At 45.5% G+C, this 25,588-nt stretch overlaps 1 protein-coding gene across 6 annotated transcripts in view; it reads right to left on the bottom strand.

Annotated features, from left to right (window-relative positions):
- Positions 1–25,588, bottom strand: part of RRBP1 (ribosome binding protein 1) — a 205,083-nt gene that overhangs the window by 86,963 nt on the left and 92,532 nt on the right. For all 6 annotated transcript variants that reach the window (XM_033935933.1, XM_033935932.1, XM_033935929.1 and 3 more), the window contains exons 5-8: positions 16,926–17,078; positions 12,780–12,898; positions 10,527–10,680; positions 6,361–6,499 (exon numbers count right to left, since the gene is read on the bottom strand). In XM_033935933.1, the coding sequence (XP_033791824.1) occupies positions 6,361–6,499; positions 10,527–10,680; positions 12,780–12,898; positions 16,926–17,078 (565 nt within the window). The remainder of the gene's footprint in view (positions 1–6,360; positions 6,500–10,526; positions 10,681–12,779; positions 12,899–16,925; positions 17,079–25,588) is intronic.

Below are 25,588 nucleotides of genomic sequence, written 5' to 3' on the forward strand. Positions count from 1 at the left end.
GCAGCTCACTAACCCTCCTGGCAGAGGTGATGGCAATGAGGAAAAGCACCTTCCATGTAAGAAATTTGAGTGAAGTTGTGGCAAGAGGCTCAAACGGAGGTTTCATGAGTGCTGATAAAACCACATTCAGGTCCCAGACGACTGGAGGAGGCTTCAGAGGTGGTTTGACATTGAAGAGGCCTCTCATGAACCGGGAAACCAGGGGATGAGCCGTAAGAGGTTTTCCGAGGATAGGCTCATGGAACGCAGTGATGGCACTGAGGTGGACTCTGATTGAGGTCGACTTGAGGCCAGCGTCGGAGAGAGAGAGCAAATAGTCCAGTACGGTTTCCACCGCCAATGAGGTGGGATCGTGATGATGAAGCAGACACCAAGAGGAGAACCGGGTCCACTTCTGATGGTAACATTGGAGGGTGGCCGGTTTCCTGGAGGCATCCAGAATACGACGGACAGGCTGAGACAGATTCTCTGGAGAGGTCAGCCCAAGAGAAACCAAGCTGTCAGGTGGAGCGAGAACAGATTGGGATGCAGTAGAGACTGATGCTGCTGTGTAAGTAGAGTAGGAAATACAGGAAGAGGAATGGGCTCCCTGGAGCTGAGCTGGAGCAGGAGGGAGAACCAGTGTTGGCGAGGCCACCGAGGGGCGATGAGAATCATGGTGGCTTTGTCCCTGCGGAGTTTGAATAACGTCCGCAACATCAGAGGCAGTGGAGGAAAGGCATAGAGGAACCGATCCGTCCAGTCGAGCAGGAATGCATCCGGGGCCAGACGATGAGGAGAGAAGAGTCTGGAACAGAACTGGGGCAGCTGATGGTTGTGAGGAGCTGCAAAGAGGTCCACCTGAGGGGTGCTCCACTGAGCAAAGATGGAGCGGAGGGTGGGGGGATCCAGAGTCCACTCGTGAGGTTGAAGGATGTGGCTGAGATTGTCGGCCAGGGAGTTCTGTTCGCCCTGGATATAGACAGCCTTGAGGAAGAGACTGCGGGCCGTGGCCCAGGTCCAGAAGCGGATGGCCTCCTGACAGAGGAGGGGAGATCCGGTGCCGCCTTGCTTGTTTATGTAGTACATGGCGACTTGGTTATCTGTGCACAGGAGAAGAACCTGAGGGTAGAGAAGGTGCTGGAAGGCCTTGAGGGCATAGAACATGGCCCTGAGTTCCAGGAAATTGATGTGATGTTGACGCTCCTGAGGGGTCCAGAGTCCCTGAGTGCGAAGTTCTCCCAGGTGAGCTCCCCATGCATAGGGGGAGGCATCTGTGGTTATGATCATGGAGTGAGGGGGTAGATGAAAGAGTAGACCCCTGGAAAGATTGGATGAGTTCAACCACCATTGAAGAGATTGCTGAAGAGACGATGTCACAGAGATGGGATGAGAAAGAGGATCGGTGGTCTGTGACCATTGGTTGGCTAGAGTCCATTGAGGTGTCCTGAGGTGGAGTCGCGCCAGAGGAAGCACATGGACCGTCGAAGCCATGTGGCCCAGGAGGACCATCATCTGCCGAGCTGGAATGGAGTGATGAAGGAGCAACTGGCGGCAGAGGTGGAGCAGGGTCCGTTGGCGGTCGGAGGGGAGAAACGCCCTCATGAGAGTGGTGTCGAGAACGGCTCCAATGAACTGAAGTCACTGTGTGGGAAGCAGATGCGACTTGGGGTAGTTGATCTCGAACCCCAGGAGATGGAGGAAGGAGATGGTGTACTGAGTGGCTTGTAGCACAAGTGGAGACGTAGGTGCTTTTACCAACCAATCGTCCAAGTAGGGGAACACCTGGAGGTTGTGAGACCTGAGAAAGGCCGCCACCACAATAAGGCACTTGGTGAACACCCTGGGCGATGAAGCGAGGCCAAAGGGTAGCACCTTGTACTGATAGTGGCGGTGCTGTATCTGAAATCGGAGGTAGCGACGTGAATTCAGATGGATTGGAATGTGAGTGTAGGCCTCTTTGAGGTCCAGGGAACATAGCCAGTCGTGTTGAGAGAGAAGAGGATAAAGCGTGGCCAGGGAGAGCATTCTGAACTTTTCCTTGACCAGACACTTGTTGAGGTCCCGGAGATCGAGGATGGGACGAAGGTCTCCTGTCTTCTTGGGAACCAGGAAGTAGTGGGCATAGAATCCCTGACCCCTTTGGTCTGTGGGAACCTCTTCGATGGCATTGAGGAGAAGGAGGGATTGGACCTCCCTTAGGAGGAGAAGTGACTGGGAGGAGTGGGACGCAGACTCTATAGGAGGGTTGTCTGGTGGAAGAGTCTGGAAGTTGAGAGAGTAGCCGTGGCGGATGATGTTGAGGACCCATAGGTCTGATGTGATGACCTCCCAACGGTTGAGGAAGAGTTGGAGACGTCCTCCGATTGGCTGAGGAAGAGGTAATGATGGTGGAAGACTGGCTATGCCCTGGAAAAAGGAGTCAAAAGGGCTGAGATGGTTTTGAAGGAGGAAGAGGCTTGGCAGGTTGGTGAGATTGAGAGCGAGCCTGAGTGTGTTGTTGTTGACGAGGTCTGCGAAGCTGCTGTTGGGGCGGGTTGAGAGGCCTGGCCGAGAACCTGCGCTGGTAAGAGGACTGTGGTCTATAAGGACGAGCAGGTGGAGCCTTCTTTTTAGGTTTTACCAGAGTGTCTCTCATCTGGTCTCATGTGCTGAGAGCTTCTGGGTGGTCGAATCCAGGGACTCCCCAAAAAGTTCGTCCCCAAGACAGGGTGCGTTAGCTAGGCGGTCTTGGTGGTTGATGTCAAGATCAGATACCCTCAACCAGGCCAGACGTCGCATGGCAACAGCTATGGCAGACGCTCGGGAGGTCAGCTCAAAAGAATCATAAATAGAGCGCACCATGAATTTCCGCAGTTGAAGGAGGCTGGAAATTTGTTGTTGAAAGAGTGGAACTTTGCGTTCAGGGATGTATTTTTGTAGGGCGGATAGTTGTTGTACGAGATACTTCATATAAAATGAGAAGTGAAATGTGTAATTATTCGCCCTGTTGGCTAGCATGGCATTTTGATAAAGGCGTTTGCCAAACTTATCCATCGTTTTGCCTTCTCTGCCAGGAGGGGTGGAGGCATAAACACTGGAGCCCTGAGTTTTCTTTAATGTAGATTCAACTAGGAGAGACTCATGGGGCAATTGAGGTTTGTCAAAACCCGGAATTGGGATGACCCTGTATAGGCTGTCAAGCTTACGAGGAGCTCCGGGGACAGTGAGTGGATTTTCCCAATTTTTATAAAAAGTTTCCCGCAGTATGTCATGGACGGGTAACTTGAGGAACTCTTTGGGAGGTTGTTCAAAGTCTAAGGCCTCCAGAAAGGCCTGGGACTTTTTGGAGTCGGACTCTAAAGGAATAGAAAGAGCCGCCGACATCTCCCTGAGGAATTTGGTGAAAGAGGATTGCTCAGGCTTGGAAGTGGTATCGGGCACTGAGGGTTCCTCTTCTGTGGATGATGCGTCCTCCTCGGTACCGGGTGGGGATTCTTCCCATAAGTCCGGGTCCCTGATATCAGTGTGCGCACACCGAGATGTCGGGGTGGAAGGCTCGGTGTGGCGGGTCTTAGAAAGAGACTTGCCAGAGCGCATGGAGACGGTACCAGGAGAGGAAGACCGGTGTCGACCCCGGTCCCGGGAAGAGCGATGCCATTCTGGGTCCCGGGGAGACCGGTGCCCTTCCTGGTCCCGAGGAGGATCGACTTCAGAGCGGGTCTGTACCACAGGACGAGAACGGAGTCGTTCAGCCGAGAGGATTGGCATGGAAGTGTTGAGTGGCACCGAGGGGGTGGACACCGGTGGGATGGTGCGAGGCTCGGGCCGGTCTGGTACCGAAAGAAGTGGTGCCAATAGGGTCGGTAGCAGGTGCTGGAGTTGTTGCTGCAGCTGTTCCTGCAATTTGTCTTGGAGTATGGCCGCGATGCGGTCATCCAGGGGTGGCACCGGTACCGCTTTTTTCTTTTTCGGTTCCATAGGTGCTGCTCCACGCCCCGGCGATGAGGAGGCCGATGACGAGGCACTCACCGAGATCGGGGCGGAGCGTTTGCGGGGTCGGCGTGAGGCCGGGAGGACCGGCGTAGCCACTGTGGCAGGTGGGCGCTCAAGGGAGGTGGAAGGCTTCTTAGCCGGCTTACCTGGTGCCAGTGACCCCGAGGAAGGATCGGGCATCGTCGAAGTGGTCGGTGCCGTCTTTTGCGGTACCGTCGACGTCGCGGCAGTTTCCATAGCAGATCCGGTACCGAAAAGGATGTTCTGCTGGATCTGCCGATTTTTTAAGGTGCGTTTCTTAAGAGTGGCACAGCGGGTGCAGGTGTCAGCCCGATGCTCTGGACCCAAACACTGTAGGCACCAATTGTGTGGGTCAGTGAGAGAGATCGGGCGTGCACACCGCTGGCACTTCTTAAAGCCCAGTTGAGGGGACATGAAGGGAAACACGGCCTCCGCAAAATCAAAGCCGGAGGCTTGTATGATGGCAACAGGCCCTGCCGGGGCTGGCCTGAAAAATAAAGAAAAAACAAAGTTGTGTTTTTTTGGTTTTTTTTTACTATTTAGAACGGAAAAAGAAACCCGAAGGGAAAAAGAGAAAAAACAAGAAAATAACGCGAGCGGGAAGGCAAAAAGGAAGTTTTCAACGGCCGTTGAAACCACATGCGTCTTCTTCGCTCCGCGGAAACGAAGAAACTGGGGACCACGTACTCCTCTGTCGGGCGGGAAGGCACTCGCGCATGCGCGGTGCGGCCAACTAGAACTTTCTAGTGAAAAATGTCCGTACCGGGGATCCGTCGGTGACGTCACCCATGCGTTAAGAATATGCTGCCTGCTTGTCCTGGGATAAAAATGGGATACCCATGTGGGATCCCTACGAGGGTCAAGATAAGGAAATTGGGTCATTAGGGCATAGACAGGGGGTGGGTAAGCAGACTTGATGGGCTGTAGCCCTTTTCTGCCGTCATCTTCTATGTTTCTATGTCCAGAACATGTGCCCCAATCCAGCTTCAGGGTCACTGCAGCGATGACAGGCAGCAGAGGTTCGAATCCCTGCCAGGTGGGCTCGCTTAGGAGATATGTACAAGCGTAGAACCAATTTATAATGCTGTTAAAAGTGACATTTTATAATCAGGTGGTATTCTGAAGCTGCTAGCTTCAACTTCTGGCTCAGTTACTAAAGCCTTAAAGTGCTCCCAGCCTATGAATCTGAACCATATGAGCAAGCTGAATATTTCTTAGATGTGGCACCATTCAGAAACGTAAAAGCAGCAAATTAAAGAGCAGTATTAGGATTTAAGAGAAACATAGCAAATGTTGAAAATTTAACAAGATAAAAGCATTTTTTTTTTCTGTGAGTAAGCTAAGGGAATGAAATAAACAAATGTTCAACTCCCTCTTCATGTTTGCTGCTACCAGACCCTAGAATTACAGAATGACATGGGGACAAATTTTTCCCTGTCCCTGAAGGAACTCAATCTCCCCATCCTGTCCTGGTGACCCTTGGCGATTTATATAATCCGTTTTTTCTACTATATATTTTTTGTGACATACTTTTCTTCCCTTTTCTACCATGGACCCCTGATGAAGGTTGTCCGAAACACGGACCGTGTTGGGTCCCCTGCTTGGCAAAAAGGTTTTTAGATATAATTTGGTTGTCACAATAAATTTTGCCTACACCGTTGTACATATCTGCAGTTTTGGTTTGCTTATTCCGATTGGTTTTTTTTACTGCAGACGAAGTTGGAATTCCCTTCTCCCTTTGAGTTTTGGCGCTGCTCCTGTCCCTGTCCCATTTCTGTAAGCTCTGCCTTAACTGCACAAGCCTCGAACACTTATGGTTTTAAAGTGTTTGAGGCTTGGGCAGATGAGGATAGAGCTTGCAGGAATGGGGCAAGGACAGGAAAAGAACTCGCCAGGACGGGAAAATGAGTTCCCCTCGGGGACAGGGAAAAATTTGTCCCCGTGTCACTCTCTACCTAGAATGGCCTTCCAGCACCCTTAAGAACAGAACTTAATTACCTCACCATTAGAAAACTACTTAAATATCTATCTGTTCAGTAACTTTGCCTCTTGGTGTTTTTCTCTCCTCTTATGCTTTTATTGAATTACTTATTATTCCCTCTTCCTTCGTTTATCTGCACCTGTTATGTATTTTAATAATTGTTCGTTCGTTCCTTTTCATAGGTACTACAGTTAGATTGTGAGACTATTAGGACAGGGAGGGAAATTACTTAAAGTACCTGATTAGATTTTTGGCCATTGTATAAGTCAATTTGTATTTGTTTTCTTGAAAACCGCTTCGAAGCTAGCGTGATGATATAGCGGTATATAAACTCTGCATTAAAATTAAATTATATGGCACCCCATCGCTGCCTTTACAAGTTAGTGTACAGGTAATAAACTCACCAACAACGATTTGCTGATCTCCTTTGGATTTCTCTGCTTCGGCCAACAATGTTTTGCAACTGCTTTGGGATTTACGGAGCTCTTCGCCCATTTCATCTAGTCTCTTCTTAAAGCTTTCCTCAGTTTCTTGTTGTGATACCTGCACGAAAAGAAAGAACCTGGATTCATTCAGGAGTCTTGTTACACTTCCCCCTCCCCATTCGCGGTTTCGGTAATCGCGATTTCACATATTTGCAATTTTGGGGGGGAGGGGGAAAAAAAAAGACCATCGTTAAGTCTTCCTCCCGGCATCCTGGCCTTACCTGGTGGTCTAGCGGGCTTTTGGTGCAGGAGCGATCTTCCTACACTCCTGCCCCGTGCAGATCGCCATTAGGAAATAGCTGTAGGGAGTTCCCGTCATAGTCTCAAGAGACTACGGGAACTCACAGCAGCCATTTCCTAATGGCGATCTGCAGGGGGCAGGAGCGTAGGAAGATCGCTCCTGCCCCGAAAGCCCGCTAGACCACCAGGTAAGGCCGGGAAGGCGGGAGGGAGGCAGGGGTGGGTCAGAGCCGGATATTTGCGGTTTTTCACCATTCACGGTCCGGCTCTGCCCCTATCCCCCGCGAATCCGGAGGGAAAAGTGTATACACCAATGCACTAAATATTTTAAGTACTTAAAGAAATAAAGAGCATGAAGTTGCAATGGCGTACCTAGGGTATTTGACACCCAGGACCAATCATTTTTAACACCCACCCCCATACAAAAAAATATTTTTAGTAATTTTATTTAGTAGTTTTATATCCCATCCTCCCCAGAGAGCTCAGAACGGATTACAGTTTAACACTGTGTTACAATATAACATTACATAGGGTTACAACATCTCCAACCCCATGCCCACACTGTGGTATAAATAAAATACACAAAAAAGACTTTTCCTCTCTCTTTTAGGTCCTAGTTCATGCTTGCTGTCTAACACTAGCTCTTGCAAGATATACATTTCAAATCTGACATATTGTAATCACAAAACAGAAAACACAATTATTTTTTTCTACCTTTTGTTGTCTGGTCATTTGATTATTCAAATCATGATGGTCCCAGGCTCTGGTTTCTGTTTGTTATCTGTTTACTCACTCACCAGGATCTCCTGCCTATCTAATGCTCCCCAGTCAAGGAGACTGGTGTTCGTGAGAAGCACGGTCCACTGAGGCTGATCCAGACTCACTCCCTGCACCAGATTAGAAGAATGGAGCCACCAATGGAGACTGCGATGAACCAACCCCCGAAGAGGAACGGGAGAGTCCAGATCGTGCAACTGGGGCAACCACCGCATCAGCAGAGCATACTGAAGCGGGCACATGTGAGCCCGGGCCAACTGAACCACTTCCAGGGAAGCCACCACTGACCCTAAGACCTGGAGAAAATCCTGTGCCCGAGGATACTGGGAAGCTATCAGAAGGCGAATCTGAAACTGCAATTTGACCACTCGGGCCTCCAGCACAAAGACCTTCCCCAAGCTGGTCTCGAAGAGAACCCTAAGGTACTACATGTGCTGATATGGCACCAACTGGCTCTTGGACAGGTTGACTACACATCACAGTGACTGCAGAAATTCCACAACATGAGCCGTAACTCGGGAGCTTTCCTGAATGGACTTTGCTCGGATCAACCAGTCATCCAGATAGGGGTGAACCAGAATGCTCTTTTTGCGCAAGGCCGCCACCATGACCACAATAATATTGGTGAACGTCCACGGAGCCATAGCCAGTCCAAAAGGAAGAGCACAAAACTGATAGGGCCATCCCAAGATCGCAAAGCAAAGGAACCGCTGATGGGAGGCGCAAATCAGAACATGCAAGTAAGCCTCCATCAGATTGAGAAAGGTTAGGAATTCCCCCAGCTGAACCATCAAAATGACCGATCTCAGGGGCTCCATGCGAAAAGACGGAACTCGGAAAGCCCTGTTGACCCCCTTCAGATCCAAGATGGGCCGAAAAGTCCCCTCTCGGGCACCACAAAGTAAATAGAATACCAGCCAGTTCAACACTCTTGATGAGGCACTGGAACTACCACTTTGAGGTTTAGCAACCTTTGAAGCGTCTGGCAAAAAGCCCGCTTCTTCCATGCTGCCTGACAAGGAGAAGCAAAAAAGTCTCTAATCGCACTCTTGGGGCTCAACTATGCAAGCTCTTACCCCCCTACTACATGCCTAAAATTGTTCTTTACTTCGATTGCATTGTATTTCTAGCTGCTATACTTATAGGGCCTCTCGATTGCCATGCTACGAGGCTCAGCCCCCAAAACATGTATTCATTCTTCCATGCGGTTCATAAAAATTATCCCTCTGTTGCTGTCCTTACAGTTCATACAAATCATCCCTCTGTTGCTGCTCTTCCCTTTAATCTGTTGTTCTGTACATCTTATATGTGAATTTGCATCTTTGTTGCCCATCATTTGCCATGCTTCTATGCTCAGTACCTAAAACATGTACATAGAATTTCTACTATTGCTTTTCCTCCTTAAATTTGTTGTTCTGTATATCTGCTGTATGTGAAGTTGTAATCTTGTTGCTAAACACCTACTGTGTATGTAAACTTGTAACCCATTCTGGGCTCTTTTGCGAGGACGAGCTAGAAATTTGACTAAATAAATAAATATATAAATCTGGCAAAGAGCGGAAAAATTCCAGAGCACAACCGTCCTGAATCACCTCCAGGACCCACTGATCCATCGTGATCTCAGCCCACCTCTGGGAAAAATCCCGTAACCGGGCTTCCACCGTTGCCAGGGGAGGTGCCAGCAAGGAGTCGTTGGACAGGGCGGGTGGTGGGGGAACCAGCGGAGGGATCACGTGCCGCCGATGGGCCCCCCAAAAGGACTGCACGCACTGAAAGAAACTGCCTTGGGGAGACCCAGCAGCAGGAAAAGACACTGCCCCTTGACCAGGGAGGTATGTGCAGAAATCACGTAAATGCCCCCAAGCAACACCACCCCGTGCAGGCAGGCATGCATCTTCAGGAAGACGGGGCACCTTAGAGTCTGTTAAAGTCTGAACCAACTTATCCAAATCCTCGCCAAACATGAATACAGGATGTCTAATACACGAATACAGGATGTCCGGGGCAGTACTTGGAGAGACCCCCCAAGAAAGAGACTTGGGAGTACTGGTCGACAAGTCGATGAAGCCGTCCGCGCAATGCAAAAAGGGTGAACAGAATGCTAGGAATGATTAAGAAGGGGATCACGAACAGATCGGAGAAGGCTGTCATGCCGCTGTACCGGGCCATGGTACGCCCCCACCTGGAATACTGCGTCCAGCACTGGTCGCCGTACATGAAGGACATGGTACTACTCAAAAGGGACCAGAGAAGAGCGACTAAGATGGTAAAGGAGCTGGATGAGTTGCCGTACAGCGAGAGATTAGAGAAACTGGGCCTCTTCTCCCTTGAAAAGAGGAGACTGAGAGGGAACATGATCGAAACATTTAAGATAATGAAGGGAATAGACTTAGTAGATAAGGACAGGTTGTTCACCCTCTCCAAGGTAGGGAGAACGAGAGGGCACTCTCTAAAGTTGAAAGGGGATAGATTCCATACAAACGTAAGGAAGTTCTTTTTCACCTGGTGGAAAACTGGAACGCTCTTCCGGAGGCTGTTACAGGGGAAAACACCCTCCAGGGATTTAAGGCAAAGTTGGACGGGTTCCTGTTGAACCAGAATGTATGCAGGTAGGGCTGGTCTCGGGGCACTGGTCTTTGACCTGGGGGCCACCGCGGGAGCGGACTGCTGGGCACGATGGATCACTGGTCTGACCCAGCAGCGGCAAATTCTTATGTTCTTATATTCTATGAGCGCCTTAGCATACGCAAACCTTTAGCATGCGCTAAATCTGTTAGCGTGCCTTACTAAAAGGACCCCTATTGCAGTTATCAATTCTGTGTTATCAGCCAGCTCTAAATTTAATGCGTGTTAACTAAGGCAAGCACTCCCCGACGTCCTTTTCCCACCTCCACCCAACATTATCAAAAAATTCCATGTTAGGTATTTAACATGGGATCTGACAAGCATTAGCAGTTTATCAAGAACATTAGCCGTATTTTTTGTTGTTGTTTTTTACTAAGTAGCTTCATAAATAGAAACTTTAATCCAGTGGAATCTCTGGGCCTCGCCGAGTGCGTCTTGCTGACCTGGATCTGATTAACCTGCTTTTCATAGGCTGCAACCTTTACATCCAGGCTCTTTCTCGCCCACTCTTCCTGCTGCAGAGTTTCAGACTTTTCGGCCAGTTCTTTGGTTAGCCTGCTGCACTCCTGTCGCAGTTTGGCCAGTTCAGCATTTTGCCTAGAAATCAATCGTTGCATTAGTATTATAGCTGAATAGATCTAGATCATTAAGATCAGAGGGAAAGATACGACTATCAACAGATGGATTAGCAAATGCACACTATGCTAACATGAGAACGATTATAACATCAGTTGAAGGTGCTTTATTATGGAACAATCTAACAGGATAGCTGAGGTTGCTTTCGGATATTCAAAAATTTAAGAAACTATTGAAAACAACTTTGTTTGTGGAGGCATTCCCTGGATTGAGCTAGGATCTTGATTGAAAATGTTTTAGATATGTTTGTTTACTTATTTGTATGTTGGTTATAAGATGATTATGTTTGTAGTTTTGCAAACCGCTTAGATTTAGGCAGGTTAGAAAATTATTAAATAAAATATACAATACAGTCTAGTGGCATTCTCCATTCTGATTTCTCTCCTGGAAGCCGGGATACATGAAGTGTGTTTCTTTCCAGGGAGTATACTGAACTATGCAGCAAATAAAGGATTAAAACATTGGCTACAAATTAATTTAAAATAAAAAGGGCATGATTATATCTATATAGCTGAATCTATAGCTACTGTATATAATACACAGAAATACATATTTTTATATATACTTGTATAGATAGATATACTTAAACACACATATGCATAGATATAGAAGCCTATTTACAAAAAAAGTGCTGACTCATGTTGCTTTACATTAATGCACTTAAGCCCTGTCAATCATCTGCTAGGCGCTGTTTCTAGAATCGTGCCTAGCTGCACCTAAGCACTCTTAGGCGTCAGTAGACATTGAAAGCTTAGGCGCACTGCCATTTAGGCCAGGGTTTTCTTGGCCTACGTGTGCGCCTAAGTCAAACCATGCCCAAGATCTGCCCAGAATACATCCCTAAGCATATCTAGTTGCTGGTAGGCATCTTGGTGTAAGTATCTGCCAAGTTAGATGCCTATCGGCTAATTAATGCATTTTAACAGCACTCTCATTTAGCAGCACCAATTAAGCCAATTAAGTTAGGCACCTAGATCAGCTAATTTTAAGCGTCATTTATAGAATCTGAGTCTTAGAGCCTGATATTTAAAGGATTTATGCTCCTAACTTTGGCCCCCTTTTATCAAGTTGCGGAGGGGGGGAGGGGGGTATCGCCGGCTGCTCCAATAAAAGCTGTGACACTCATAGAATTCCTACGAGCGTCGGAGCTTTTACCGCAGTGACCGGCGATAAAAAAAGCCCCAACATGACTTGATAAAAGGGGGCCTTTGAGACTTATGCTCCTAAATTGGCCTCTTTGAAAATTTGCCGGGGTTGAGTGCCTAACCTCCCCCCCCCCCCCGAGCGCTAAATGCTCCAACGCTGCTCTAATGCTCAAAGAATTCCTATGAGAGTCAGATCATTTAGCATCCCGGGCAGGCATATATTACAAAAACCTTTAGCATTTGAAAATAGCTATCAAGTAAGTGGGCAATGGCTCTCAAATCTATACAGGCAGTTGCAAAATTACCCCCAAACAATAAAAGGTAAGGGCAGTTCCTGCGCCATTTCCATGATGGTTTCTTGGAAGACTATTAATGGGGTGGTTTGTCATTGCCTTCCATAGTCATCTTTACTAGAGAATGACACGGTGACAAAATTCATCACCGACCCCGTCCCCGCGGATAACCGCGGGAAATAATCCCATGTCATTTTCTAGTGTCTATTTCAACCTCAGTCCTTCTATACCAGCATTCTTCAAAGCAAAGCTTGCGGGTCAGTGGTTGTGGCCATTCATACTCTGATTCTTCCCTCTCTCCTTAAAGAATGACATGAAGATGGTTTCCCGCGGTTATCCGCGGGGACGGGAACGGTGATGAATTTTGTCACCGTGTCATTCTCTGATCTTTACCCCCAGCTGAGAACAGGCACTCATTTACCAAACAAAAAGTGAATGGATGGCTGAACTAGCTACCCGACAGATATCCCAGTGCGAGATTTGAACTCAGGTCAAGAGCACAGTAGGCAAACTTAGCCAAGAGACTTTATAAACAGCTTACAGCACATCAACAGTGAAAAATCAAGTGTGCTTCATTTTCTAGTTAAGATACTGGAAGTAAAAAAAAAAAGTCTCGTCTTACTTGCTCTCCATCTGACTGGTGGCTTGGTTTAGTGCATCTCTTAGAATGGAATTCTCCTGCTGGAGGCGGGCAAGTTGGGCAATAGGACCATTCTCAAGTTGCTCTTGCAGAGTTCGTATCTGAGAGAAAGAACAGGCAAGCACTGATACTTATAACCATATATAACAAAGCCATACCATGGTTAAAGTATCTGCAGAGAAAAGCGAGTGTGTTTTGTTTTGACTGTTTACAGAACTGGTGGGAAACTGAAACATTCAGAGAGAAACTGGACAGAAATAAAAAGTAAATCTCTACAGGTACCAACTTTGAAGTTCTGTAAATCTTGAAATCAGGTTAGACCAGTGGTCTCAAACTCAAACCCTTTGCAGGGCCACATTTTGGATTTGTAGGTACTTGGAGGGCCCCAGAAAAAATAGTTAATGTCTTATTAAAGAAATTACAATTTTGCATGAGGTAAAACTCTTTAGAAACATAGAAACATAGAAAAAAGCAGCAGAAAAGGGCTATAAGCCCACCAAGTCTGCCCATTCCAAGTATCCCTTTTGGCTAAGTCTTAATAATAATATTGTAATTTAGAGCTAAAGAGACATATGATCAAGAAACTGTTTTAGTTTACTTTTGTGATTACGATAAATATACTGAGGGCCTCAAAATTGTACCTGGCGGGCCACATGTGGCCCCTGGGCCACGAGTTTGAGACCATTGGGTTAGAAGGATTAGCAGAGAGGAGGTAGCTTAGTGGTTAGAATTAGTGGTGTAGCTAGGACTAAACAGGTCCCAGGTGGAAAAATTAAATGTGCTCTCATAACACCATCTCTCTCCCAAAGTAGTGGGGATGTGTGAGATAGGGGAGGAGAGTTAACCCCCTTCAGAGCTCCAGTAAACAAACTGTGCAAAAACAAGAGGTGATCTATATTATTAGATGCCCGTGTGCAAAGCTTTATGTTGGTCAGACCTCTCGGGCTTTTAAAACGAGGGTAACAGAACATCGCTCTTGTATAGCTAGAGCAAGGTTAGAAGCCCCGTTGGTTCAGCACTACATAGATAAACATCATACTTTCCCTGAGTTATGCTGCTGAGTGTTAGAACATGAAGTCCCTTCAGTGAGGGGAGGGGGTTTTAAACAGCTTCTTCAGCGTATTGAACAGAGATGGGTTTTTTCTTTGCAGACCTGAGACCCAATAGCAGTTTGGAGTGGAGATCATTCTTCTGAGTAATATCAGCAATATAACCATATTTTTATATATTTTTGATATACAGTACTCCCCCGATATTTGGGGGGGTTCATTCCAGGAACCCCGTGAATCTTGAAAAACCACAAATACGTTTTTTTGTGGGACAGACTGGACAGGGCAGCAGGAGAGGCAGGAGAGAGCAGCTGGAGTGCCGGCGAGTGAAAGAAATCACTCTTGGTATGCTCCAACCACCTCTTCCTGTACTAAAGTTTGGACTCACCAATCAGGAGCTGCGTGTCAAAGCAGCTCCTGATTGGTGAGGCCCGATTTTAGTACAGGAAGAGGCGGTCGGAGCATACAGCGAGTGATTTCCTTCACTCGCCGGCGCTCCGGCTGCCCTCTCCTGCCTCTCCAGCTGTCCTCTCCTGGTCAGTGGTTCGCAGTTGGAAAATACCGTGAATAACCGGGACCGCGAATTTGCAGGGGAGCACTGTATTCCATTTAAATGTGATGGCATCACTATATGGCCATGTGTTGACATTTGGATATTTAAGCTGGTAGGTACGCCGAGGGGCCATTTTATAATAGTTGTGAAGCGGATCAGTCGACACTGTAAGCGATGTTTTTTGGAGTTTTTGAATTTTGTTGCTTTGTAATAGTAATAAGATGTTTTTTGCTTAAATTTTTTAGCATTTCCCTGAAGAAGCGGACAGCGAAACAGGGGGCCCTGTTGGAAATGGACATTTGAGAAGACACTGCGGTTCTGGTTTAACCGCTTTTCTATATTAAAAGCATTGGCTTCATTTTAGCGATTTTTTCTGCTTCAAAGTAAGTCCAGCACTAGGAAACTTCTAAAAAAATAAGTGGGCATGTTTTTTGGGCATCTGTCATAACTTAATTGTGGAAAACTGCACTTTAGACACTTTATGAGACTATGAACTATGCACTTTATGATGATGAAATGTTTTGTTTAGACAGTTGCCCTTTGGAGTTTTTTAGACCGAGGATGTGTCTCCCTGCAGGAAAGTCTATGTGGAGAGATTGGTTTATTTCAACCCCTATTAGACACTGAGGTCTTTTCTCCAATTTTTCTGCCATTTGGATGTAGTACATAGTGCTGTGAATAATATTGGATGTTTTTTGTTATTGAGTGACTATTTATTAGCATCCTTACTTGAAGTTTGTTTTTGTTTTTTTAAATATTTCAAATAAACCTTTTTAATTTATCAGTCAATCTTGTTCACAGAAGCTTTTTTTTAATTTTTCCTGGGGGGAAATAGAGGGAACCCACTTGTTACCATTTCTTTTCCCCAGGTGGAGGCGCCAAGCGCTAACCGAGTGAGGGACTGAAGGAGAATGCCTTCGGTGGACACCAGCCAGGTCAGACCCTAGAGCGAGAGCAGCCCTGAAGGAGGCATTACAAGTGTTTTTCTGCTCCCCAACCACAGCATCCTCCAGAGTCCCTGTGGCTGGCTGGGAGAAGCTGCAATGTAAATACATCTGTCTGCACCCTGTCCTGCCAGGGCCTTTCCTTTGCTGTCCCGCCTCCTGTGACATCACTTCCCATTGGCAGAAGCAGCAGAGGAGAAGCACTGGTGGGGCTAGGCTTGTGGGTCCCTCTATCAGTTATACCAGGATTCTGGAGGACCACATAGGGGGTAGGGGGAAGAGGCCACAAGCATTAGCTGGACTAACGGTGGAGGGAGGTATTAGGAAGGGAACAAAGAAGAGACAAGCAGAATGGAGAGCAGAGGGCAGCAAGTGGCCCTTGGCATTTTGCCAGGCTTGCTCAGTGGTAACTACCCCCTGGTTAGAACTATGGTCTGAGGATGAGAGAAGCCTGGGTTTACCACTGCTGCTACCTACATTCTTTGTGACCTTAGGGATGTCACTTTCAGGGTAATAAACCATAATAGTGTACCCATATATAGATGCTGAAAGAGTTCTTACTAGGTTCCTATTCTATCAAGAAACATAGGTGTCTCATATATCTCTGTAGGCTTTCTTTGAAGTAGTCTCTCCTTTTTTGATTGATTCATTACCATTAGTGATTTTAAACATCCACTTCTTCTCTGATCACAGTTACCAACAAGCTTCAGATTTCCATACAATTCTCTCAGATTCTGATCCCCTGAGGCCTGAACCTATCAGGCAATTGATGACATTTTATCTAAGCTTTCCAAAATCACTGAGTAGATTAACAGAAAATAAACTGAAATTTAATCCATCTAAAACTGTTGCATCAATTATTAGGAGTTAATTGCCATTTATTAGCTTGCTAAATAATTAAGTTGTGCATGCAAATTGGCTGTGTGCACCGATTTGCACACACAACTTAGGATGCCATATAGTGGGCGTAGCGAGGGTAGGAGGCGCCCCACCCTCTTCTCTGCTCCCGCTCTTTCCCTGCCCCCCCCCCCCCCCACTACACAAATGACTTCTCTTCCCCCCCTACCTCTAACTCTTCACCAGTGTGAGCAGCATCTCCAACCTGCTCCCGTGCCAACCTTGGCTCTCCCTTTGACGTCACTTCAGGAAGTGACCTCAGAGGGACAGCTAAGGCCATCACAAGCAGCAGATTGGAGATGCTGTTTATGCCAGTGAAGAGCTAAAGGGGTATAGGGAGCAGAGAGGTGCTGGTGCCCCCACCAAGACAGTGTCCAGAGTGGTCCACTCTCCTCTTACTATGCCACTGATGCCATATATAGAATTTGGGCCTAAGCGTGAACGATATTAGAATCAACTTTGCACAGTTGTGCCAAGGCTTCCCGCTGCATATTATCCCACCGAACCAACACATTTGTACCCTTATGGACCATCTTCAAAGAATATAATACCAGATGGAGAGGCCTTGGAATGCAAAATCTCAAAAGTCATCCCAATCTCTTTTTGACAACAGGACTAAATTTCAGAAGAATGTTTCCAAGAGTCCAATGGCAGACCCAGTCAATAGAAGTATGGACTTCCCTACCTTTCCTTGCAGCTGCTGTACTTCGTTCACATGATCCTGATAGCTGGTTTGCATTCGAGTCTGCACAGCATTAATCTCCTGCTCCCGGGCCAAGAGCTGCTCCTTCAGCTTGGTTTCGACCCCAGAAGCTCTCGATTTCTCAATTACGAGCTCCTGAAAACATAAACAGTTTTCACTTTGCAGTTTTCTCTTATCAAGCAGCATTATGGGGGCAAAGATCTGGGAAAATTACTTATGCATGCAAATAACTATGGGGAATTTAGGAAACACCTAAAAACATATCTATTCCTGAAATATTTAGGAAGCTGATCTGCACAATCTCTCCCACAACAACTGATCTCTAAAACTGTTAGTCACTAATCTCTAACTTTGTTAGTTCTACTCAATTTGTAGCATTTTTTAATCATTGTAAACCGCATAGAACTTCACGGTCCTACGGTATATAAACTATTATTATTATTAATATTTTCAAGATACGCATGTATCTACTTGAATAAAAGTACTGCATAGTTGCCCTCACAGTGGTTTATAATGTGTAAATACCCTACGCAAAGCATGTAAACAGGTATTTTAAAAAGCCACTGTTTGCACAGGTAGATCCATAGAACACAGGGAATATATTTGGTTGAGTCAGAAAAATATGAGCTAATTTCTAATTTTACAATAGCAATACCTATATACTGTAGAAAAAAATATAGACACTGGCATTGTCACCTGCTCCCAGGCAGGCCTGTCAGATAACATTGGAACCTGGGGTTTACCCCAATAACAGAGAAGATAGTTATGCTTATAACTGACTATGTTTAATACTTGGGGTTGTCAGTCTACTATAACAGATGTTTCCTCCCCCCACACACATACTTTGAGAGTGGCATTTTGTGGCACTGTCCCAAGAAAAGTAATAGGTGGGACTAAGCTGGAGGAGTTGGGTCAAGCCAAAACCAGAAATTTCTGCTGGAATCCAATCAAAGTCTCTGCCAGCTTGCCTGACACTGCTGCCTGGATGACCTACCATCATCTAAAACTGAACATGGCTAAGACGGAGCTTCTTATCTTTTCCTCTTAAACTCACCTTTCCTCTTCTCCCATTCTTTATTCCTCTGGATAACACTCTCATCCGCCTTATCTCTTCAGTTTATAACAGTGGGGTGCTCTCTCTTTCTTTCTCTGAACATATCCAACAGATTATTAAAACCTATCCTTTCTCGATAAAATTTACTAAAATTCATCCCTTCCTTTCTGAGCGCATTGCCAAAGCCCTTATCCACATTCATCACCTCCCTCTTAAGAACACTGAAATCTGCTTCTCACATGCCTCCCACTGAACATCTTTCTCCCCGTGACCCCATCAATCTATTCAAAATTCTGCTCAATTTCTTGCCTGGCAACACTCACATAACCCCTCTCAAGTCACTTCTTTGGCTTCCTATCAATTTCCATTTCACTCGGAGAATAGTTAAGCTCTGGAACGCATTGCCAGAGGATGTAATAAGAGCGGTTAATGTAGCTGGTTTTAAAAAAGGTTTGGACAAGTTCCTGGAGGAAAAGTCCATAGTGTGCTGCTGAGACAGACATGGGGGAAACCACTGCTTGGGGTTTTGCCAGGTACTTGTGATTTGGATTAGCCTTTGTGAAGACGGGATATTGAACTAGATGGACCACTGGTCTGATCCAGTAAGGTTCTTATGTTCCTTACACATACAGTCTGCAGCTCCTCAGCATCTCTCCTGTCTCATCTCTCCCTACACCTCTCCCTGACTGGAAACTCTGTTCATCTGGTAAGTCATTCTTATCCGTACCCTTCTCCACTGCCAACTCTGGACTCCATTCCTTCCATCTTTCTGCACTGTACACCTAGAATATTCTTGAGTCAGTATGTCATGCTCCGTCTCTGACCCTATTCAAACCCAAGCTAAAAGCCCACCTTTTTTTGTGGCTGTTTTTAAATCTTAACACCTTACTCACCTGTTTAATACCCATGTTGTTTTAAATGAAACACCTAATTTGTCCTGATTCTCTAATTTGAATAGATTGTAAAGCTCCGTCCAGCAGGGATTGTCTCTTGTATGTTTATATACAGTGCTGTATATGTTTCATGGTGTTACAGAAATGATAAGCAGTAGTGGTAGTAAGCATTGTGTTTTATGATCAAGAGGAGGGAGAGAAGTCTCCAGTCACCCACAAAAGAGAGGGAAAGGAATTGGGGCTCCTGAAAAATCAGGGAATAGGTGGTGACCTTTGGAGAGATGAATCAGTTATATAAATTCAGGTAACAGTTTTATTGATGAGCATTTTACTGAATTTTTACAGGGTTGATATTCAAACAAATTAAATAGCTAGGAGATGCTCCTGGTCATCTAGATCAGTAGTTCCCAGCCCTAATGAATATGCATGGAGCAGATTTGCATGCCTGGCACCTCCATTATATGCAGATCTCTCTCATGCATATTCATTAGGGCTATCCTGAAAACCCGACTGGCCTGGGGGTCCTCCAGGACAGGGTTGGGAACCACTGATCTAGATCACTTGTCCAGGGCTAACAAGCCATATTCAATGCACTTAGCTAGATAATGTTAGATAGTGCCTAAACTGAAACTGGCTATTTTGTGGGTGGTCTGGGTGGGGCGGAGATGGCACTTATGCAGTTTAGTACTGACATTCATCGCTTAACTGCATAAATAAGATTGCATAAAACGCAGTCCTATCTTTATGAATTTCACTTTTTGCAGTCAAGTGCTGAATAGGCGTTAGCCAGCCGCACATTTCCACATATTCAATGGCGGTGTCCAGACGTGACCCAACACTGAATATCTGAGCATAAAGCCAGTGGTAGCCACAAAAACGTTGATCACCACTAGCTGAATATCTACCTCTTACCCTAGCCCTTTATTGTTTTAAAAAAAGGTATGTTTCTGTCCACCCTTGACATCTTCCACAGAAAAAAAAGGGACCCAAATAAAGGAGCCCCTAACTCTGGACTTAGTTGAGACAATGCCCCAAAACTTTGGATATCTTCATTAGGGGTCTCTGGAAAAATGTCATTAATTTCTGAAATGATTGAGCGGTGAGCTCTGGCCACTTGACATGGAATGCCCAAACATAACATACAGTGCATAAAGTTACTCATCTCTTTCTCCCATATTCTGTTCCCGTGTCGCATCTAAATCTTACAAATACTGCAGCATTCTTGCGATTTTCCCTAAAATGTTAGAGATCCTTGAGCTAACTGACCTGGGATTGTTATATGATGCACTTTGGCCACTAAGGCGCAACTAGGATTACCATATTAAAAAAATAGAAAACCTCAGACACATGACCCCCGCCCCAGTCCTGCCTAGTTCCGCCTCCAGCCCTGCCTGGTTCCGCCCTCCAGCTCCACCCCCAGAAAGCCTCCTCTCTTTGCAATGAGCTCCAGCAGCGTCTGGAGGGCCTGGAGCATGAGCAGATGCGTGTGACATCATCCACGCATGCTCAGAGACCCTCCAGATGCAGCCAGAGCTTGTCTTTCCAAAACCCAGACAAATGCCGGGTTTTGGAAAGTCCATCTGGGAGCTCTAAAAAGAGGACGTGTCTGGGTTTTTCCAGACGTCTGGCAACCCTAGGTACAACTCAATTATTACTAAAAAGGCTTCAATCAATCATTGCTAAACACTGCTGCTTGATTTCTTTGTGGAGCACGAAGATTTGACAGGATTGCGCCATAACTCTTAAAATTACACTAGTTGCCTATACAATAGAAGATACAATTTAAGATCCTTTCCTTAGCGTGCAAAGCCTTATATACTGGAATTACATCTTATTTACCTGTAGTGACAATACCATATGACCCAAGACAATACAATCATTTAATGATCACCATTTGGTTTGTAGTGCTCAATTTCATGCAACTTTTCTGTCAACAAGACATTCCATTTTCTTTCTTTTTTTGGTTCCTAGATTGGGGAGTGAAGTATCATTACATCTTCAAGCTAAGTAGACTAGTTTTATCTGGCATTCGGGATTCAGATGTCTAGACCTTGAGACTAGGTGTGACCTCTGTTACCCAGTTTACTTTTAAAATTTCATCTTTTGATTGTGCATTTCCCACAAGAGAATCACTACTGCGGCTTTGTAAAAGAGGCCCTAAATTTAAATTTAATATCTTAGATCTATTGTTTTAGGATTATATAAGTTTTTGTGCTGTTTGTGTATTTTTATTTCTGTTGTAATCAACGATTGGTTCTTATTGATTATTGTAATCTGCTTTTAAATGTTTTGGTTAAGGAGACAAAAAATAAAATTACATTAAATTAAAACATGGGTTATTGGGTTAACCATAGTAAAATACTGCTATAAAATCAATTGGGAAATGTTGCTTCTCACAATGTGTGGAAGAGGATAGGAGCTAATTGATGACAAAACTCTAGCACTGAAATAAAAATATGAGAATTGTGGCTACTCTGACCGCAAGAAAAAATGTCAGGCGTGCACCAATACCACCATGTCCAATGGAAAAAAACAGTAGGCCCAGTAAGAAATTATGTGAAGCACATTTCTAAGATCATAGTGGTGGGGCCCATATTTGTGATAGGATATATAGCTATGTTTCCATTCACTTATATTATGATCCCCATAAACTAAGCTTCAATTTACCACAAGGATAATAAGGAGAATTTTTTTCCCTTTCTTCTTAAAAGGTACTTGAGGCTACTTTCCCAATTACTTTCTTAACATCTCCACTATACATCGGCTAATGTAGTATAATACTGCCCGCTATTTTAAATATGACACAATCTGCCTTACCTAGCTCAGCAAGTTAGGATGTACTTTAAAGGATTTTAGAGGTCGCTTTAAAACTTCTCCACTCGTATGTAGCAGCATGCACTTGTAGGCCGTATATCAGGGGCATAGCTATGAGTGAATGTGAGAGGACTTGGGCACATTCACTTTTACTTTCGGCCCCCCACCAACAGCGGTGCACCATTTGTGTAGCTTATGGAGATTCATAAGCCCCACCGGCTGAAGACTCAGCAGCCCGCTGATCCCTTTAGAAAAATGTGGCAATCAGTGGCAGCACTCGAAGCCACCTTCGAATCCGGTGTGCCAAAAATCTGCAAGAGGGAAGAGATCTACTGTAGGCAGTGGTCAATCTGTGGAATAAACTACGCTCTTTAAGACAGATTAATAGTTATTACGTATTTAGGAGGTTGGTTAAATCGTTATCTATTTAAACTTTGTTACCTCAACAAATAAATTAATGCTAAATCAATCTTAAGTCAAAATGTTATACAGTAATTATAACTTGGGAGACTGGCCCAATTTGCTTGTGACTCCACTCTGAGCCGCTGCTGGGTTAAGCGGAATAGAAGCGATCGTGTTAGGTTGGTTTAGGTTAGAGCTTCCATCTTATTTTATGTTCATGTTTATTCAAGTGCTTGATATACCGCCATTTCTGGTAAACAGATCAAAGCAGTTTACAAAATTATAGGTCAATTATGCTTAGGTGCAGAACGAGCCAGTTTTAAAAAAAATCATCAAAATCACAGGTTTTCTTTTACTAAGCCACGGTAGAAGTTTCTACCATGGCCCAGGGTACTAACCCCCTCTTTTACGAAACTGTGATAGCAATTTCTAGCATGGGGAGCTGCACTGAATGGCCTGCGCTACTCCTGACGCTCATAGGAACTCAATGAGCTTCGGGAGCAGCACGGGCCATTCAGCGCAGCTCCCCACACTAGAAACCGCTATCGCAATTTTGTAAAAGGAGGCCTAAATGTTCCGATGCTGCGCCAACGCTCATAGGAATTCTATAAGCATAAGAGCATTTAGCACTCCGGGCCTCAGTAGAAACCTCTACTACAGCTTAGTATAAAATAAAAGGGGGGGAGAGGGATAAATAAATCTTAAAATGGCAATAATGAGAAGTTAGGGCTCAATCATTCTACAGAGTTAATCAAAGAGGAAAAAAAAATAGTTAAAATCTTAAAATCTTGCAACATCTGTAAGTGTGATCAGGCAGCCCTGATTCGACCTGATGGGGCAGACAAATTCCAAAGGATAATTGGAAAAAAATGTGTCTTAAGCAGAGATTTAAATCGAATAAAGGACAGTTCAGACCAAGTGAATTACAGCAAATCATTTCATAGTTTCAGAGCTAGGGAAAAAAGTTGAATTTCTGTTTGATTCATAGTGAGCATTTTTTTTTAGAGGGAAAAGGACAAGGCATTGATAGAGCACTGATAGAGCGGCATTTGTAGAGTGGTGAGTGAGGTTTGGGCTATATGGAATTGTCAATGAGCATAATGTAAAGGAGTACCTAGGTACACAGATTTGTGGGTGTTATAGAGAAAAAAAAATGCAAGATCCCATTTCTTCGCTCTGCAAAGGAAACGGGCAGCGGAATTTTGCAGGGTCTGCAAACAATGTAATTGAGATTTAGAAGTACCACAATAAACAGAATTACGAGGGAGTGCTGAAAAGTTCTCAGCCCATCCAAGAAGAGAAAGATGTGGATATGGTTCAATCAGTGACCTGAAACAATGTCAAAACATAGAATTTTGCTCCTGAAAATTGGCACTTAATAAAATAAGATAACACTCTTTTGAGCTACAGTGGCAAAATAACGCTCAGAATTTAGGAAGTTAGTTAGTCGGGCTGAGAACTTTTCAGCACTCCCTCGTACAGTAATCTAGGCAAGAAATTATGAGTAAGAATATAAAGTGACCAAAAATCTTAAATAATAAAATGCTAACCCGCGCATGCGCACTCGCGACGCATGTTCCCTGATCCCTTTTCTGTCGGGATGTGGCCGCACGAGTGCGCATGCGCGCTTACTAGGTCACTGTCAGAAGACGAACCGTCACAGAGGGAGTGAACACTGAGACCTGCCGTCCCTCAAACGTAAGTCTCCTCCTTTGCCCGACTCCAGCCACTGCTCCTCACCAGTCCTGCCTTCGGTCCTGTCCCTGTTAAACCGGCTGCCAATAACAAAGCCAGATGCCATGGGTTCTTCCCTTTTGCCAAATTGCTAAAGGCTCTGCCGGTCTCAATCCTGTCCATCTCTGAAGTTACTTCCTGATTTTGAGGGGCGGGATCGAGACTGGCAAAGCCTATAGCGATTTAGCAAGAGGGAAAGCCCCCGTTATGTCTGGCTTCGTTATTGCCAACCGGTTTAGTGGGACCGAGACAGGACCGAAGGCAGGGCTGCTCACAATCCAGATGTACTCAGCACTCCCCCCGGTTCATAGACAATGGCGCGAAAGACAAAGGCGCGCGCCAACAACTGAGCGCAAGATGGAGGCGCGCGCCGAAGAAAATTACAGGTCTTAGGGGCTTTGAAGGGGGGTTTTGTTGGGGAACCCGGCACGCGCCTCCGCGCTGCGCTCAATTGTCTGGGCGCGCCTTTGTCCCGGCGCGCTTTTGACCTGACACCCTCCCCCCTCCTTCCAGCGGCCAGCAAACAACATGGAGGACTGCTTCCGGGAGGAATCGGCTTCCAGCCTTATATGTCAGGCCTGACTCGCGACTCCATTGGAAGAAGCAAGGAGTAAAAGGTGATGGGCAGAGAGAGAGATGAGGTGTTGGAGGAAAGAGGGGAGAGGATATGCTGTATGGAGGGAGCAAGACAGATACTGGTTAGAAGACTGAAAATAAAGGGGGAAGAGAGAGAAAGAGAAGATGCTGGAAGGGAGGAGTTAGCAAAAAAAAAAAGAAAAAAAACTCCCCAAAAAACAAACAACTGGAGAAATAGAAGCAGATAGAGATGCAGAAAAATAAATGGAGGAAAACTGAAAGATAAGGTTAAAGTCAGAGATGGATGTAGGAGAGGAAGTGAAGACAGAAATGAGAGAAGAGCCAGATAGACTGCAAACCCTGGTAAGAAAATTGAGAGAAGAGAGCAGAAACTGGGATAAACATGAATAAAATGGCCAGACAATAAAAGTAGACTGCTTTCTTTTTATATTCCAAAGTGTATAGTGTTTTTTCTCTTTCTCTGCTGTTGAACTGCATATTGCTGGACAGGGGGGGGAATGAAGGGAAGCCTAATGCTGGACAGGGGGAGCAGGAAGAGGTGCTGATGGACGAGGGAACAGGAAGAGGGGAGAGGTAAAATAAAGGGAAAAGGACTGCTGTTGGATAAGGTGAGCAGTGATGGGGTGGGGGAGGACACAGGGGAGGTAAAAGGAAGGGAGAATGAAGGGAGGGAGCAGACAAGGGGTGGTGGTGGACAGCCAAGGAAAAAAAATAAAGAAAGATAGAAATACAGAAAGCGGCTAAGGAGACAGAAAAAGAAATAAAGACAGACACACACACATATATTCTAGCACCCGTTAATTTAACGGGCTATAAGACTAGTCTAGAATATTATGAATGGAATGAAGATGGTGAAGAGAAAGATAACCCCACTTAAGCCCTGTTATGCTAGTATTCTGTAAAGGAAAGTAGACTCCTACAAGTCAGGTACCCTCTGGGTGCCTACTTGAATATATAGACACAGTTTTATAATTACACTCCACATACTTTGGGGGCCACAGATTATGTGCCACAAGAGTATTGCACAAGGTACACTGGGCGCTGCACAGGTCCTAGGTAGGAGATAGCAGAGCAAGGCACTGGGGGACAAGAGATAGGATCAGAAGTGGTTGAGAGTATGAAAGAGGAATGGCTGGGGACAGTGTTACCAA

The sequence above is a fragment of the Geotrypetes seraphini genome, chromosome 3, assembly GCF_902459505.1.
Source record: "Geotrypetes seraphini chromosome 3, aGeoSer1.1, whole genome shotgun sequence".
Taxonomy (NCBI): domain Eukaryota; kingdom Metazoa; phylum Chordata; class Amphibia; order Gymnophiona; family Dermophiidae; genus Geotrypetes; species Geotrypetes seraphini.